Source organism: Myotis lucifugus, unplaced genomic scaffold, assembly GCF_000147115.1.
Source record: "Myotis lucifugus unplaced genomic scaffold, Myoluc2.0 scaffold_100, whole genome shotgun sequence".
NCBI classification, from domain to species: Eukaryota; Metazoa; Chordata; class Mammalia; order Chiroptera; family Vespertilionidae; genus Myotis; species Myotis lucifugus.
In genome coordinates, this window is record NW_005871148.1 from 4372797 (window position 1) to 4387094 (window position 14298).

At 43.4% G+C, this 14298-nt stretch overlaps 1 protein-coding gene and 1 long non-coding RNA gene across 5 annotated transcripts in view; both read left to right on the forward strand.

Annotated features, from left to right (window-relative positions):
* ERN1 (endoplasmic reticulum to nucleus signaling 1) overlaps positions 1–14298 on the forward strand; it is a 68721-nt gene that overhangs the window by 15664 nt on the left and 38759 nt on the right. For 3 of the 4 annotated variants that reach the window (XM_023757005.1, XM_014458928.2, XM_006092452.3), the window contains one exon: positions 8284–8404. The exons of the other annotated variant lie outside the window; for it this stretch is intronic. Coding sequence is in view for 1 of the 3 variants with exons in the window: in XM_006092452.3 (XP_006092514.1) it covers positions 8284–8404 (121 nt within the window). In the remaining 2 variants the exon portion in view is untranslated. The remainder of the gene's footprint in view (positions 1–8283; positions 8405–14298) is intronic. 4 annotated transcript variants of the gene reach the window in all.
* LOC111826747 lies at positions 10149–13897 on the forward strand. The gene is made up of 2 exons (XR_002830129.1): positions 10149–10294; positions 12449–13897. It is a non-coding gene; the product is annotated as an uncharacterized LOC111826747 (long non-coding RNA).

A 14298-nucleotide genomic window follows, 5' to 3' on the forward strand; every position in this document is an offset into this window, starting at 1 on the left:
GTAAATGAGCCTACTAGATTTATCAGTTTTTACAAGATCTGAACTGCTACTGTTGCCTTTTAGTGAAGACAACAGCATAGTAGTGGCAATACTCACATTCTAAATCTCAACCACCAAATGATCTAGAAAGCTTGAGTTTTAGTTTTCATAAACAATAAAATGCTTAGGAACCTTAGGGATTTGATACCACACTAAGCACAGGGCTTGTTTCCTTGACCACAGAGCACCTTTCATGCCCAAATGTATTTCCTCCTCCCATGGTGTCAATATAAGTTGATGGCAGAGGTACCATGAAGACAAACAGAACAGCTGGCTATTTGGACTTAGACACAGCCTGGGGCTCCCAAACCAGTGGGTGAAATATATTTACCTGTTGTGAAACTAGTATACCTTTACGCTCAGGAATAAAGTGAATTTATGAGGAACCTTTTATCAGACCCGTTAAAGGAATAGCCTAAACCAAAGAATTGTAACTGTCTTGGATGGTGGTTAATTACACCACACAAGAATGGCCACAAATACTAGTTTTACTCCCTCAGTTGCTTAGTTTGGAAACCACACAGAGCTGTTCAGTTAGGCCTTGCCCTTTACTGCATCCCAAGCAGACACTTGACTCCCATCCAAAGCAAATGTCATGGTTACCTTTATTGACCTAATGTCCGGAAACTTAACAGCTGATAGGCTGGTTAGAAGGAACTAGTATTTGGTTGATGGATTATTGCTGACTTACACTCAAGTAAATGAAGTATAACAGAACTTGGACTAGTTCTTAGTAATAGACTGAAATCATTAAAACATAGGTAAAATTAAACAAGAAAAGTCTCTTAATATCACCAATGTTTTAATTCTTTTTTCTCTAGCTTCTTTTTACCAGGCTTTCTAAATTTTTTAAATCATTTTTATTTTTCAATTACAGTTGACTTGACATACAATATTATATTAGTTTCAGTGATTAGACATTATATAACTTAATAAGTGATCATCCCAATAAATCTTGTACCCATCTGACACCATACGTACGTACTTATTATATTATTGACTATATTCCCTATGCTGTACTTTACATCCCCATGACTATTCTGTAACAACCAATTTGTACTTCTTAATCCCTTCACCTTTTTCACCCATTCCCCCACCGATGAGTCTGTTTCTCTTCTGCTTGTTCACTTATTTTGTTTTTTAGATTCAATTGTTCATAGATATGTAATTATTTCCATTTTATTGCTCATAGTTTTTGTCTTTTTTTCCTTCTTCTTAAAGAAGACTCTAACATTTCATGTAATACTGGTTTGGTGGTGATGAACTCCTTTAGCTTTTTCTTGTCTGGGAAGCTCTTTATATGTCCTCTAATCTCTATCCCAATTCAGTAGACAGGAAACTAGACAATGAGTTTTCTGTGTCACTGTGTTAGATGGCTATATAGACATCTCCATAATTGGAAGAGAGGACTTTACTGTTGGGTCAGGTGTGTAAATGAGTTCGGGGTTGGAGAGCAGGGTGTGATTAGAATAAAAATCTTTGATATATCTAACAGGCCTTTACATAAGAAACCTTCAAAAGTAGTCTTTGTTTAGCCCACTCTCCTGATCAGTCTGAGGCTTATACTTATGTGGGCTCTATTTTTCAACAAGAGATCTTTATGTAATGGGTGTGTACTGGCATTTACTGGCACTGATTTTAGTCGTAGCTGCTTTGGTGAATTCTAGACAGCTTTTTGGCCATCATTGGGCACAGTCTTCTACTATGTGATCAAATGGCATTAGAATGACAGTACTCTGCTGGGTACTTGTTGTAAAGCCGCCAGAATCACAAATAGCCAGACTTTGTTGAAGTTTATAATCTGAATTAGTTACTATTGCTACAAATAGAAGAATTGTAGACACATATGTCCTTTTTTGAATATCATTTAGTGCCTGCCAAGGACTATATTACAGAATAATATTTTGGGGTACTTCCTGCTGAATTAACATATTACTGCACAAATTGTGTGTGTCTCTCTCTCTCCCCCTGGTATCTGTGTGTGTCTCTCTCTCTCTCTCCCTGGTATCCAAAAAGTGTTTTACTGATATCTCTTAAAATCAGCTCATCCATCCTGTGGCTCACCTCCGAGCAATATTGCTAAATTAATAATTATAAGCTCTTGATTCCTTAGCACGTTCTAATCCATTTTAAATCTATTATTCCACATTTGGTGACATGCAGCTTTAAATCTTCTCAAGAATGCTTGTGTTCTAAGTATAAAACAAAATTTCTTGGAAATCTTTCTTATGCAATCCTTCCCTCACTTGCATACCTGTTTTAAGTACAGTATTACCTGTAATACCATAATGTGTAGTATTCATTAACCGAAATGAACTTGAGGTCACTTTAACTTTGCTTTACCTCTGAGGCCAGCTGTCCAGTGGATTTGAGCCTTGGCCAGGAGCCCCTGCACTGTAGAAGGCACACTGGGTGTTGATGGCAGATTGTAAGTTCCAGGAATTTAGGTACACATTACATTGTGTATTGATAGTCTTATGGAAACATGCCAATATCCTTGCTAGATTTCTAGTTTGGTTTGAAAAAATGGTTTTCTTAACCTTAAATAAATAAAACTAAAGTTAGGATTATGCAATATAACAGTAATCCAACGAAAGTAGAGGAAAAATTATTTGGGGGGAAAAACAACACACACAAAAAAATCCCTGAACAAATCCTGGTCGGTGCAGTTCTCCCAAAAAGGGGGAAAACCATTTTCTCAGCCAGATGATTGATTCTGATGTTATTTTAGAAACTGTGGTCTGTTGGAGTGGAGGTAGGAAGGGGAGAAGATTCACAGAAGAGATTTTTATTTTAACTATTTTTACTTATTCTGCTAAACTAGCACTACAGTGTTGTCATGTAAATTTAACTTTCTTGGGTTTGATTCAGTTTATCTGTGTGCCACCTGAGAAGTGTATGGCTCTCCTGTTCCCAGTGGAGGGGCCTCTGTGGGTGTGTGTACCCCCTTTGCCTGGGGTAGGATGCACCAGGTTTGTAAATAGATTCATCAGGTCTTGATCCCTCTGGAAAGCTGGGTATGCGACACATGTGTGCATGGCACCACTTCTTCCCACTGACTGCGAGATGAGAGTTCTGTGCTATTTTTATTAACCTTATTTCTGGCCTTTGTTGTTAGGTGGTCAGTTAGCTTGTGGACCGATTCTTTCTTGAAATGTGAGTCTGAACATTAAGACTTGCATTTCTTTGGAAAATGCAGCATTTCTGAAAACCCTGAGTTGCCCTGGCCTTTCCTGTGCCCTGAATCTTAGAGCAGCTGGCAGTGGGCTCCCTGCCATTCTTCCTTGAGGGGCAGAGGGTGAATGGAAATGAGCAGTCACTTCAGTGACAGGCAGGGCAGCAAAACCAAGCCCTGGGGCTCCGGTGGTGGTTTCCTCCTGCCATGGGTAAGTCGCCTCCTGGCCTGACCAGCCCCAAGTACTCGTTAGAAATGGGTGGGTTTTTGCTAGAGGCTGTTTCATGTGTTTTTGTGCTGCTTAAACACATCACGCCCCTTGTGTCCATAATTCTCTTTATCAAAGACTTTTTCTAAACAAAGTTATTTCAGAACTCGTTTTAGAAAAGGTTTTTTGTTTTGTTTTTTACCTGAAATATAAGGAGTTAATACAAGAGCAGCTAACAATTCGCTAAGTTTAGAATATAAGAGAATGAAACTGTCGGCAGTCCACCTTTTAATCATTTGTGTGAGTTACTTGGGAGTTGCTTCCAGGTCTTTGCAGTGAAGGTAAAGTGGACGGTGCATCTTAAGAACTGGTGTAGCTGCTTTGTAATCAGAACATAGAACATGAGGCTGCAGCCCGGCAGTGGCATTGGTTTTCACGGGAGGGAGACTCAAGTCCTGGCTGAGCAGGCCGGCAGTGAGGACTGCTTTACCACTCACCCAGCCCAAGTGAAAGAAGCCGTTTGACCAGCAGCCACTTCCCCAGCATCTTCTGCCCTGAATTGCCAACCCTCTAGTCACCAGTCTGGGTGTTTCCTAGAATTACCTTGAGGTCGCCTTGTGTGAGATGATGTGTGTCAGACTTCTATGAGGACCGACCAGCTAATGGGTGTCTCGTTTTAGGCTAGACCAGATTACCCGCCACTGTCGTTCTTACCTTCTGCAGCGTTACTGTGCCTACTTCTTAGAAGTCACCATCGAAACCAGGAATATATATTTCACTAGTTTGAAAAGTGAGTCAGATTCCAGGTAGTCCGCCTGCCGCAGGCCTGCAGCATCAGCATTTTCTTTCCATTGTCGGGCTCCGGAAACTAGTGTGTCTAACCGCAGGGTCCATTGCCATTTCATCCGTCGTAGGGAAACGGGAGCACTGGCGACTGACGTGCCTGGGTGCAGGGAATGCAAGTTCATTACTGGGAAGCAAGTGTGTAGATGTTCAGATACACGTAGCTCGCAGCTCTGCGTAGTATTGCAAAAGGCATATAGAAGCTTAATTCATGTTAGTTTTAGCAACTGTATTGAAAGCAGGTGTACGCATGCTTCAAAAAAATGCCAGGGGTGAAGAGCCAGACATTTTGTAATATTCATTTGCCTTCTGCGAGAATGACACTGGTCACAGGGGCTCCAGGCCATTCTAATTTGAAACAGCCGAGAGCCTTCAAAGAAGAGAAAAACCTGCCGGTTGTGAGGGGGTTTGTGATGTCACTGTGGACGTTGTGATTAACTGTCAGCAGTCTCAGTTGCCAAATTCAACGTCTAGCCCACGCTGGTATTTTTGAGATGTTTAAAAGACCGTGTTAGTTAGGTGATCAGTGTTTTATTTCAGTTCACCAACCAACCATAGACAATTGCTCTTCCTGTGGTTTCCAGGCAGCTCAGACAGGCAGCTGGCTATTGTTTCCACGCTAGTCTCGAAACAGCACTATTAATATTTTATTTAATATTGGCCCTTTCAATATGTGATAAATGTACTTGGGGGCATTTAGTTCATTGTAATTGTACTGTAGGCTTTGAAACAACAACAAACTCTTCTATTCTTGGAAGCACACTGTCTTGCCAGGAGACCTCTGTGTTTCTTAGCTTTGGTTCCTTGTTTGGTGGATATTAATGATCCAAGGTGGTCGAGTTGCCTCATGTCCTGAGATGGAAAGTGCTTCACCTGGGATTTAGGAGCTTGCCGAGGCTCCTTTAAATTCTAGCCTCTCTTCCACCTGCTAACTTGTCCATCTCCTGTCTTATGAAAAATTCATTGCTGATTATGTGATCCTATTATAGAAAATTTAGAAAATAGAGGAGAAAAGGCTATGGCAATAATCTTGCAATATTTTCTTCATCTTTTTTTCTCTGTATATTTTCATTTGCTCTGTGTATATGCGTGTGTGTGTGTATGTGTGTATGTGTGTGTGTTAGGACTATATGGGTTGTGAGTGACAGAAACCTAGTTCCAACAAGCTTGAGCAAAGAGGGGAATTAATTGTGAGGATTGGTGTCTCTGAGCCCAAGGACAGGGACTTGGCGAGGCCTGAGGATTGGTGGAAGTGGGCCGCACCCTCCCAGTCTTTCAGCTTTTTTCTTCTCCGGCTGCTTTCTCTGTTTCTGCCTTTGTCTTTCTCTCATCCAGTTGTTTTTCACGTGGAGGAAAACATATTCAAAGAAATCCCCCAAGTTTAATTTCTTACCACTTCATCTATCCAGAGAGTTCAACCCAATTCTTGTGTGATCACAAGACCTAGCGTGCAAAAGGGCAGTTCCTGGGGTAACTGTTTGATAGGTGGAGGGGGGCTCAGCAGGGATTTCTGTCTCTTGGCCCCCAGGCATGCTTGGGTCTTTTCTTTTCGTTTATTCAGTTACCCAACTGCCCCTACCAACATAATCCTGCCATCCCACATCAAGCTGCAAACCCATCCCCTTCCCAATGGGAGGCAGCCCTCGGTCTTGTTCAGCTGCAGCCTCGGTGGTCTTTGTAGGGCCACTGTCCTCCAGGCCAGATGCTCCGGGCAACGTGCACGCCTCTGCTTCAGGTGTGAGCAGGTCTAGGTGAAGCTTGTCCTCATCTATCCCCTGTGGCCTAAAATAATTTTAACTACACCAAACAGTTGGTGTGCGTAGCCTCTTGATTCCAGCTGGGGCAGCCACCACCCCTGAGGCTTGTTTTTCTAGCCCAGTGGTCGGTAAACTGCGGCTCGCAAGCCACATGCGGCTCTTTGGCCCCTTGAGTGTGGCCACGAAGTTTCAATCGCACTGTACGTGCGCGCCCGCACGTGGTATTTTGTGGAAGAGCCACACTCAAGGGGCCGCAGTTGGCCGACCACTGTTCTAGCCAATCTAACTAAAACTGATTTCCGAGTTCCAAAGGTGGGATTAGAAGCAGACCCTTCCTCCTCGGGTTTAAGGCTTTACCCGGAGAATAGGCTCCGCAGGAGCGATAAGGCTGGCTGTGGTTTCTCCCATCCAGGTGAGTGGGCCTTGGCTCTGGACGAAATAAAGGGGGAACTTCTCCCCCTCCAGGCCGGGCACAAAGGAGGTGAGATGAGCTGTAGGCCCTGGCAGCTGTGTCGCCCCCTCGAAAAGGAATGCAGGGGCTGGAGTGTTTGTCCTGCCACCTCAGACTGTCCCGGAGAGAGCCACTTGGCTTTCCCTTTTAAGGGATTAACTGGGCATCACCCTGGCTCTTACCAAGAATGACCAGGTATTTGAGGGTCAGACTCCCATGCACAGGGGAGTAATCCCCCGAGCTTTTAGAGTTCATGCTAAAAGCCAGCCATATTTTTAAAGTAACATTTGTGCCAAAATTCAAACTGTCTCAGTATAAGCAAGTTGGCCTGTTTTTAATTCAACAGCTACAGGAACCAGTTAATGTGCAGGACAGTATAGAGACAAAAGAAGAGACAAGCTCATTACAAGATGGCATTGCTGAATGGGCCCATATCGCAAAAGCATGTTCCTAGGAAACCTTCCAGCTATCACCTGCACATCACACACACACGCGCACACACACACACACACACACACACACACACGGCTGCTCCCATGGAATCTGTGTGGATGAGGGTACGTACAATTTCTAGCAAAGCTAGAAGACAGGCAGACAAAAAGAATCTGTCCAGTATAATTATAACCACAGTTACATTAACTTTCGGATTCAGCCCAGCCAGTGTGGCTCAGTGGTTGAGCATCAACCCATTTCCGGTCAGGGCTTGCAGGTTTGATACCCGGTAGGTATTCTCATTATTGATGATTTTCTCTCTTCCTCTCCCTTTATCTGAAATCAATAAAAATGTATTTTTAAAACATTTTTAGATTCTTTATTTTTCATGTGACAATGAATATAAGCATTTTTCTGTATTGTTGTAGCTTTTCCACATGCTGTTTTAATGATTACATAATGCTTCATTGTGCGTCATAATTTATTTCAGCCATTTAGATATTATTGGAAATTCAGACCTTTCTAGGTTGGTTTTTTTTTTTTTTGTATTTATAAAATGGGATATAATGAGTATCATTGTGCACAGAGCTTTTTCCATATCTGGAATTATTTCTTAAGGATATAGACATGGAATTACAGGACCAAAAATATGAGCACGTTTATACTTTCCAGAAAGGCTACACTAACCATTTTTATCACCACCAACAAGTGAATTTCACTACCTTTGGCTAGTTTCTTTAAAAAAATTTTTTTAAAATTCATTGAGCATAAAATGTGCATTTTTAATTTAAATTGTATTTTGAGTATAAGTGAGGAGTAATTTGGGTTATGTTTTTTATGCATTTTTGATAACATGTCTCTTTTGAAATCTTGGTGCTTTATTACTACATAAACTCATTATAGAATGGGAGCTGTTTTCCTTATTTTGCTTTAAACATTTCCCCCTAATTCTTTGCCCTTTAAAATTTAATAAGTGTGTATGGGTGTGTGTGGGTGTGTTGGCATTCTTCTTTATCAGTCTTGCAAGATGGCCAAGTTTTAGAAAGTGAAATATAACTAAGAGAAGGAAGTCAGTTAAAAAGCTGAGTGTACTTTCTACCTCAGGGATATTTCAAAATCCCTGTCCTTGTCATGTTAGGTCATAAGCCAGTCCCTCTGCAGGAAGGATTGTCTCTTAGAATAGGTGACCTGGGTCCTAGTCCTGACTCAGCTGTTGTCCAGACAGGGGCCCTTGATGGGAACCTAGGCCTCCATCCTCCGTTTCCTCATCTCTAAGCTGGTGGGTTTTAGAAACTTTCAAGGACAGCGGTCTCTGGTGGTACATGCCCCAGGTGAAGAATCATGTTGACCAGGAAGGTTCTTCTCCATCTCTTTGCAGATTTTTGGAAGTCCCAGCACAGTGACGCTTCCTGAAACCTTGCTGTTTGTGTCAACCCTGGATGGAAGTTTGCACGCTGTCAGCAAGAGGACAGGCTCGATCAAATGGACTTTAAAAGAAGGTAATTTGGATTTGGTCTTTGGGTGACATGTTCATGTGCTCTGCTGCTTCCAGGAAACATATTCCAGAAAAAGAGAAAAACAGTTATATGTTTTTTAATAAAATAAAAAGGGATAATGGAGTCAAGGAGAGGATAGGGCTCAAAGGTATGTTTACAGCTTAGATTGTGATTATCTGCTAAGTACATCAGTTGAAGAGGCACTGTGGGCTGTGTGTTTTTTGTTTTCTTTGCTTCTGTCCAGATTTCATGTTTAAAGAGCTCTAGGCTTTTCTATTAATAGTTCTGGCTTGGTCTTTACAAAACACATGCTGCATTAAATTTTTTTGTTAAGTTCTAATAATTAAAATCTTGTAATCATAATTACAAGAAGGTATCTTCTCTAACCGCAAATGACTCATTTGCTTTTATAGAGGCTGGGATAATTGAGGGCTGTAAGATTTGACATTCATCCAAGTTGGCCACTTGATTGGTTCTCTACATGGAGGGAAGTAAAAGACGGGACCTGTTTCTCCTTTCGTAATCTCCCACAGTTTATGGTCTTGTCTTCCTGGTGATAGTGGAGTCCTACAGCTGGGAAACTGTATTCGATTTCCCACGCAATCTTCCCAGGTAAAGCCATGCAAATCCCGGGATTTGGGGCTTTCCGTGTCATCTCTGTTATTCTGTCCAGTAATGATCCTCACTTGGCCCTAGATGAGGGCCTGACCAGCGTGTTCTCTTCCGTCACTAATCCGTGACTCATTATTGTCATGAGCACAGCAAGTGTTTTTCCTTCCTTAATAAAATGTCCCCAAATAGTATTTTAGATGGGAAAACAGGGGCCTGTGTCAGAGGCCACACGTCATCCTGTCAGTGCCGCAGCAAACCTAGTTACCATCCATAGAGGATGGCAGCTGAGGCACTACAGACTGCCCTGCCGCACCTGGCGGCGTCCTGCTTGGATCAGCAGGGGCTTTAAGCAACAGAAAGGACCAGCTCTTGGGAGTCGGTGGCCACAAGAAGATGGTAGAGCTGGGTTTTGGCATTGCATTACAGGATGTTATCTGTACCGTCTCTCATTCCTGTGTAAGTCTTTTACTGTTTAAAATAAAAATCAGAGTTGTTGAAATTTCACAATTTCAGATTTTGTCCAAAGATGGACATCAACAAGGTGCAGAAGGATTGCGATAAGCATTTTTACTCTTGTGTTAAGGCTGGTCCCTTAGGGCAGTATTCCTAGGCAGGACATTTTTGCCCCAAGGACACTTCATTCTTCTGTTTTGCTTTTTCCTGTATTGTTTTAAATTGATCTTCTCCAAGTCTTACTTTCTAGAAGTAGCCTCCGCTGTATCAGGCACAACGGTGTCCTGCCTTGTTTGTTACTTAGCCAAACATAAGAATCAATCTGTTCTCTCCTGTAGTTTAGAGCTTAAAGACTTAGCCCTTTTTTACTTAATTTAACATGTGTTTACAGAACCTGGTCTGTGAAAGATACTCTGTGGGCCCAAAGAAGAAAAAGACAGCACTGGCCCTCAGGGAGCCCACAGTCTGGCAGGGAGAACTTCCGCAAAGAGCGTCTTGTGACCGCTTCACAGAGGTCCTAGGACAGTGATGGTGAACCTTTTGAGCTCGGCGTGTCAGCATTTTGAAAAACCCTAACTTAACTCTGGTGCCGTGTCACATATAGAAATTTTTTTATATTTGCAACCATAGTAAAACAAAGACTTATATTTTTGATATTTATTTTATATATTTAAATGCCATTTAACAAAGAAAAATCAACCAAAAAAATGAGTTCAAGTGTCACCTCTGACACGCGTATTATAGGTTCGCCATCACTGTCCTAGGAGCTGCCGGAGGGAGGGGGCCAGGAAAGGCTTCACGAAGCTGGGATGTTGGAGCTGAACCTTGGTGGGTAGATTGGATTCAGTCTGGAGAAGCGAGGCCTGGGGAGAAGGAAAGGAGGTAGCACGTCTAGGCAGAGCAGGGAGGAGGTAAAAGGCACTTAAAGGAAGAATTAGAGAAATCTGATTAAGGTCTAATAATATCAATATTTAATATTCTCTAAGTCTCATTGTTTTTCTGCAAATAAACTGTCTTGTTTTAGTGAAATTTAGCCCTATCTACCAGTAGCCTCAATATATATTTCTTTACAAAAATTACAGGTGGTAATATGGAGACCCTGATCTTTCAGTTCAATTTTATTTATTTATTTTTTTAAATATTTTTATTGATTTCAGAGAGGAAGGGAACGGGAGAGATAGAAACATCAATGATGAGAGAATCATTGATCCGCTGCCTCCTGCACAACCCCACTCGGGATTGAGCCCACAACCCAGGCATGTGCCCTTGACCAGAATCGAACCCAGGACCCTTCAGTCTGAAGCTCTATCCATTGAGCCATACTGGCTAGGGCCAATTTTATCTTGCAGTTATAACCAGAGATTTCAACATTGATATTTGCAAACAATTAGCACATAAATAGATTATAAGTGTTGAGATACTGTTCTAGGCCCTGAGGATACAAGTGAAGGAAACAGACAAAATCCTTTTCTTCATAGAGCTTTTATTCTATGGGGAAACAGATAAGGAAATAAATGACACTTAAGAGCTCTGGAGAAAAATAAAACAGGGAAGTGGAGTAGGGGATGCCAGGCTGCTGGGGTCGGGGTGGAAGGGGCTGCAAGTTTAAACAGGGACAGCCCTACTGAGTAAGAGCTCAAGGAAGGAAGGGCCAAAGATCCTCGAGCTCAAGGAACCCAACCAGGCCAACACCTGGTCTTTGACTTCTAGTCTGAAGAACTGTGAGAAATAAATACCAGGCTACAGTATTTTGTTACCGCAGCCCCAGCTGACTAAAACACCCAGCCTGCACTGTACGGGATCAGCAGGTGCTGTGTTGAGACTGAACTGATGGGGCCAGGAGGAAGCAGGAGACCAGGTGGAGGCTACTGCCCCAGTCCAGGCAAGGAAGGCCGTGGGCTTGGGCCTGCACAGTAGTGGGCAAAGTCAAATGGAAAAACCTTGCCGATGCAAACAGACACCTTTAACTCATCCAACTGGGGTTCTGCAGAATATATACCTGTTACTCCATTTCATGGTTTCCTAACTGTTTACTTGTTTCAGAGGCCAACAAGCTGGGAGTGTTGTTTTTTTTCTTTCCACAGAGTGGTTTTGGCAGGTGCTTTTGTTCCTCACCCAAACACGTGTTGCTGTTCCCAGAAGTGGAGATTTCTTACACCACCGTGGCAGACTGCACCTAGTGCAGAAAAATACTTTTATTTGTTTTCCGACACTGAGTTGAGTTCTGACACTGTACATTAGCTGTGATCTCTCTAAGCTGTGATTTTTGTAATAGTAGTACCTGCTGTCTGTCTGTCTGTCTCTGAAATATCACCAGTGCAGATGGTTGAGGATGTTTTATTTCTGCACTTTCTGCCCAAATGCAAACAGAGAATATTGTCCTCATGCTTTCTGTTGGATTAGTTTTACGAAGCTCGCTTCGGCCTGCTGGGGTCCAAAGGACTTTCTCTGGTATTGCCAGCTCTGGTTTACGGCTTCTTGCACTCAATTTGAAATGCTAGTTAACCGATTTTTGACACTCAGATCTTCATCAAATTGCACTTAACTCTTTAGCAACCCTACTCCCATGCCCTCCATGGCACGGAGGACTGGATCTAATTTAGAACCACCCTTTACTAATTATAAAAATATGCTAACTGTGCAGCATGGCTGCTTTCCCAACCAGATGGGCCCGGACTCCTGAGATGTCCCTTGAATGGTTAATATTGGGGATTCTTATGAGGGAGGGATCAGAACTAAATTGGTTATTTGAAATTTGAAGAAAATCTTCCCACATGAGTTTCCCTTTCTTACCGTGCGCCTCTTGCTATGGTTTCTCCCGGTGCTGACAGCACGGCCCACCCAGTCTGGGAAATAGAGTGATGCTCTGCTACTCGGTCACCGAGTCCTGTCACGCAGGCTGAAGAAGTGTCTCCCAAATCTGACTCCCCCTCCCCATCCCCCTTGCTGGTGCCTTAGCCAGGCTCTCTATTCATTTCCCAGATGAATGCGGCAGCTTCCTGACGGTGGTCCCTGCACCTGTCTTATCTTCCCATTCACCCATCACACTGCTGTCAGACGTGCCCCCTGAAAAGACTAATTGACCACACCACACCCCTGCAGAAATACTGCTAGCAGTGCTGCTCCAGGTGTGGTCTGCCCTCCTGCGTTACCTGTCCACGAGGAAAGAAGTACAAAGGGAGATAAGCATCACCCATGGTGTGATCCTTCACTGATTAGTTTGGGGAGCACTGGCCCACAGAGTCAAGGCCGAGCTCCTCAGTATGCATGCAAGGCCCTTCCGAATCCGCTCTTGCCCACCTCTGCAGCCTCAACTCCCCTTTTCCCCCCAGAGGTGTGCCTTGTTGCAGCCACAGCTCCTCTCCAGGCCTCGGAGACATTGGGCCTTGGCTTCTGCACCCTCCCCTCCAGCAGCCTGCACTGCTGGGCAGGCTCCTTTCATCCCAGGCTACTTGCTTGTTTCCTCAAGCAGGGTGAGCCCTTTCCTCAAGTGGGTGTTGGAGGCACTTCCTGCTGGTGGTGCGAATCTTTGTTTACATTTGTCTTCCTGCCGAATTTCTAACTCCTTGAAGGTGGGGTCTCTAAACAGCCAGGGATGCTCAGGAAATGTCGGAGGACCTGAGGCCCACTGGAGTTCCAGAACCCTTCTGACTAGACGTCCTTCAGGAGCCCTGAAAAGCAGATGAGACTTGACTTTGCCTCCTCAGGATACTCACCTGCCACTCGTGCCATCGTCACATTAGTTTCCAGTTCCAGTTTTTGATCTGAGTTTCACACAGCTTTTGCGGCTTCTGCAGGAGGCTTTCTGTCCTTTAGGCTGTGTGCCTCTGGAAGTGCCCGACTTCTGCCTGCAGAGGTGTGATGGAAACGTGAGAAGGGAAGTTGTGGGAAGGGTTGACATTTTGTTAATAGCCCTAATCTCTTTTCTCCTAAGAACCTTTCTAGGCTTCAGATACGCATCACCACCTTTCTACTTTATCGGCTAAGCACAAGAAAAGTGTTTCTTTGTTCTCCATTGTTTTGGAGGACTGAAAATTAAGTTTCACAAGAAGGGACATGAGAGGGCCTGTTTCTGCTTTTGAGCATCTTGGAAATGTGTTTCCTGTATTTTACTCTTTGTCATGGAAGATTCTAAACATAAACAGACATAGAGATGATTATATAATGAACGCTCGTGTATCTGTCACTCAGCTTCAGCCGTCACCAGCTGGTGTCCTGTCTCATCTGTACCCGCTCACAGCCTCCCTCACGCTCAGGATTGGCTTCGGAGCAGCACATCTCCCATTGTAGAGACACCTCTTAGCCCGCAGCCACCACACGTAGCATAGATTTCAACTCCAGTGGGTAGTCTTTGCTGCATTACTTGGTATGTATCAGAGCACAGTTGTAAATGTTGAAGTGCATGAATAAAATTCCTTTTTTTATTTGCTGTGACTTAGTTATCCTTTTGCTCATCTTGGGATGCCGTGCGAGGTTTGCTGGCACTCCCATCACTCAAGAATGAATTCTGTGAATTAGGACATGCTGAGAGGCATTTGGTCGTAAGTCATAGTATTGAATTGCCTTATCCTCCCCCTTTAATTTCCTTCACAAGTGATTACCATTCAGTGTGCGTTTTTAGGTCTGACTGACTCCTGCCAAGGTGAAGGTGAATAAGTGCCTAGTAGAAGTCAGCTGCCTTCGCTATGGGCGCGTTTTCAGGTTACTTTGGTATCTCCCCACGTCACCTTCATCACACATGACATTGCATGACTTGCAGAGGTTACCTGTAAGAAAACCTGTTACATCCTTTCTCAGTTCCGATGAGATTTGGATTTTGAGGCGCTTTTGAT